Source organism: Orycteropus afer, unplaced genomic scaffold (genome assembly GCF_000298275.1).
Source record: "Orycteropus afer afer isolate SDZICR_OR568_19922 unplaced genomic scaffold, OryAfe1.0 scaffold00008, whole genome shotgun sequence".
NCBI classification, from domain to species: Eukaryota; Metazoa; Chordata; class Mammalia; order Tubulidentata; family Orycteropodidae; genus Orycteropus; species Orycteropus afer.
Genome location: NW_006921595.1, coordinates 18,500,094 through 18,502,491, shown reverse-complemented (window position 1 = coordinate 18,502,491; position 2,398 = coordinate 18,500,094). Strand labels below are relative to the sequence as shown.

The 2,398-nt window shown below is 54.8% G+C and overlaps 1 protein-coding gene across 1 annotated transcript in view; it reads right to left on the bottom strand.

Annotated features, from left to right (window-relative positions):
• The window catches only part of TWIST1 (twist family bHLH transcription factor 1), a 663-nt gene extending 576 nt beyond the window's left edge, over positions 1–87 (bottom strand). Inside the window, exon 1 of the mRNA XM_007946034.1 lies at positions 1–87. This exon is cut by the window's left edge and continues 13 nt beyond it. Coding sequence (XP_007944225.1) covers positions 1–87 — 87 coding nt within the window.
• Positions 88–2,398: the final 2,311 nt, after the last annotated feature.

Sequence of the window (2,398 nt, the reverse complement as noted above, 5' to 3'; positions counted from 1 at the left end):
CTGCTGCTGCCGGTCCGGCTCCTCCTCGCTGTTGCTCAGGCTGTCGTCGGCCGGCGAGGCTGGCGAACTGGACACGTCCTGCATCATCTCTCGGGCGGCGACGCGCGGCCTCGCGGGCCCGGGGCAGAGAGGCGGCCCGGGAAGAGGAGGAGAGCGGGGCGCTTCAGCCCGCCAGCTTCACCCGCGCGCGGCGCGGACCTCGGCGGGGCGGGCGCGCGGGGGAGGCGGGGAGGGAGGCGGGAGGGGGAGGGGACGGTGTGGATGGCCCCGAGGTCCAAAAAGAAAGCGCCCAACGGCCGCACGCACACTCCCGCTCGGCCTCCTGGAAACGCTGTCGGTGCCGGCGAGCGCGCGAGGTGTCTGGGAGTTGGACGAGAGCGACAGGCTTGGAGGCTCTTATACCTCCGTGCAGGCGGAAAATTTGGGGGCAGCGGTGTCATTGGCCTGACGTGGGGAGGAGGGACTTTTCGAAATTTCATAGAAAAGTTTCCGCTTCCCAGCCCCCACCCCGCCTCCATCCCCTTCCTCGGGGTCTAACAATTCGTCCACCCAAACCATTCAAAAACGACCTGGCCCCTCAGCCCGCCTCCTCGCTTCCCTCCCCTTTTGCTCGCCGCCGCCCTCCTCCCGCAGGCGCGGGGCGATTTCCTTCCGAGCCGCTGCGCGTGGGCGACACCCCCCCGCACCCAGGCGCAGCCGGGGAAGCGCCTGGAGGGCACCATCCGGGCTGTGCTGGCGGCCCCGCCCGGGGCGGCTGTGACAGCAGCGACGGCAGCTTCTCAGTGGGTGATATCTCATCTCCCTCTGTTGTTAGGTGCCGTGGAGTCAGTCCGACTCTTAGACCCTGTGTCTAACACGGAACGAAATACTGCCGGGTCCTGCCATCCTCACAATCCTTGCTGTGTTTGAGCCCATTGTTGCAGCCACTGTGTGGATCCATCTCCTCGAAGGACGACGACTTCTTTTACTGGCCCTCTCCTTTACCAAGCCTGATGTCCTTTTCCAGAGGCTGGTCCCTCTTGATAACAAGCCCAAAGTACTTGACTTTCACGGTCCTCACTTCTAAGGAGCGTTCGGGCTGTACTTCTAAGACAGATATTTGTACCTTCTTCTGGCAATCTATGTTATATTCAATATTCTTCACCCACACCATAATTTAAAGGCGTTAATTTTTCTTTGGGCTTCCTTATGCATTGTCTAGCTTTCGTATGCAGATGCGGCGATTGAAAATACCAAAGCTTGAGTCAAGTGCTTCAAGGTGAGCTTCGATTTTCAACATTCTAAAGAAGTCTCTGGTAGCATAATGCCTAAGGCACTTGACTGCTAACCAGAAGGCTGGCGGTTCAAACCCACCAGCCACTCCTCGGAAGGAAGGTTGGGCAATCCTACTTCTGTAGTGATACCGCCTCGGAAACCCAAGGAGGAGGGGTCACTAAGAGTCGGACCGACTGGACCGCACATAACAACAACAAAGAGGTCTTGCAGCAAACTTGCCCGATGCAATGTGTCATTGATTTCTTGATTGCTGCTTCCATGGACGTTGATTGTGGATCCAAGTAAAATACAGTCCTCGATAACTTTGATAGTTTCTGTTTATAATAATGTTGCTTATTTGTCCAGTTGTAAGGATTTTTGTTTTCTTTATATTAAAGTGTAATCCCTACTGTGGTCTGTACTCTTTGATCATCAGTAAGCACTGAGAGGCTAAAATGTGGCGGGTATGTCACATGCTCACGGCTCCACTTGAAGGGGGCGCCACTGAGTAGTTTCTGTTAACTTGTAGGGCCCCATGTCTCAAGCTGCATAGCCACAAAGGGGCATAGAGAGGAGGGGCTGAGGAGGCCCTTGCCCAAGGTCCCAAGTCCAAGAGGGCTTGGGATGACATTCTAAGATGCTGCAAATATGAAAGGCACCTGGTTGAGGAAGATGGACAAGAGGAAAGGTGTTTCTGCTGACTTGTCATGGCTTTCAAAGTCTACTCATCTTGAAATTGGAGGGGCACACGATTTAGAGATTGCCCCTGGGCACTCATATTGGGAGGGGGCACATTTAGAAATAGCCCTGGGTGCTCATTACCTTCTCTGTGCCCATGAGGAGCACAATTTCAGTGCTTGCTATAGGCGTCATTTTCAGTAGATATGCCTCAGTCAGTGCTTCAATTCCTCTTTCAGCACAGGTTGTTAATGAGTTCGCCTTCCTCCTTTCTAGGTCTACAGGGCCAGTTTGGGATTAGGGAGCTCTGGTGGTGCTGTGGTTAAGGCATTGGGCTGACAACCAAAAGGGTGCTTTTACATCACACTCCCCCCCACCCCAGGCACTGCAAGGGAGAAAGATGAAGCATTCTGCTTCTCTACAGATTTACAGCCTTGGAAACCCTATGGGGCATTTCTGCTCTGTT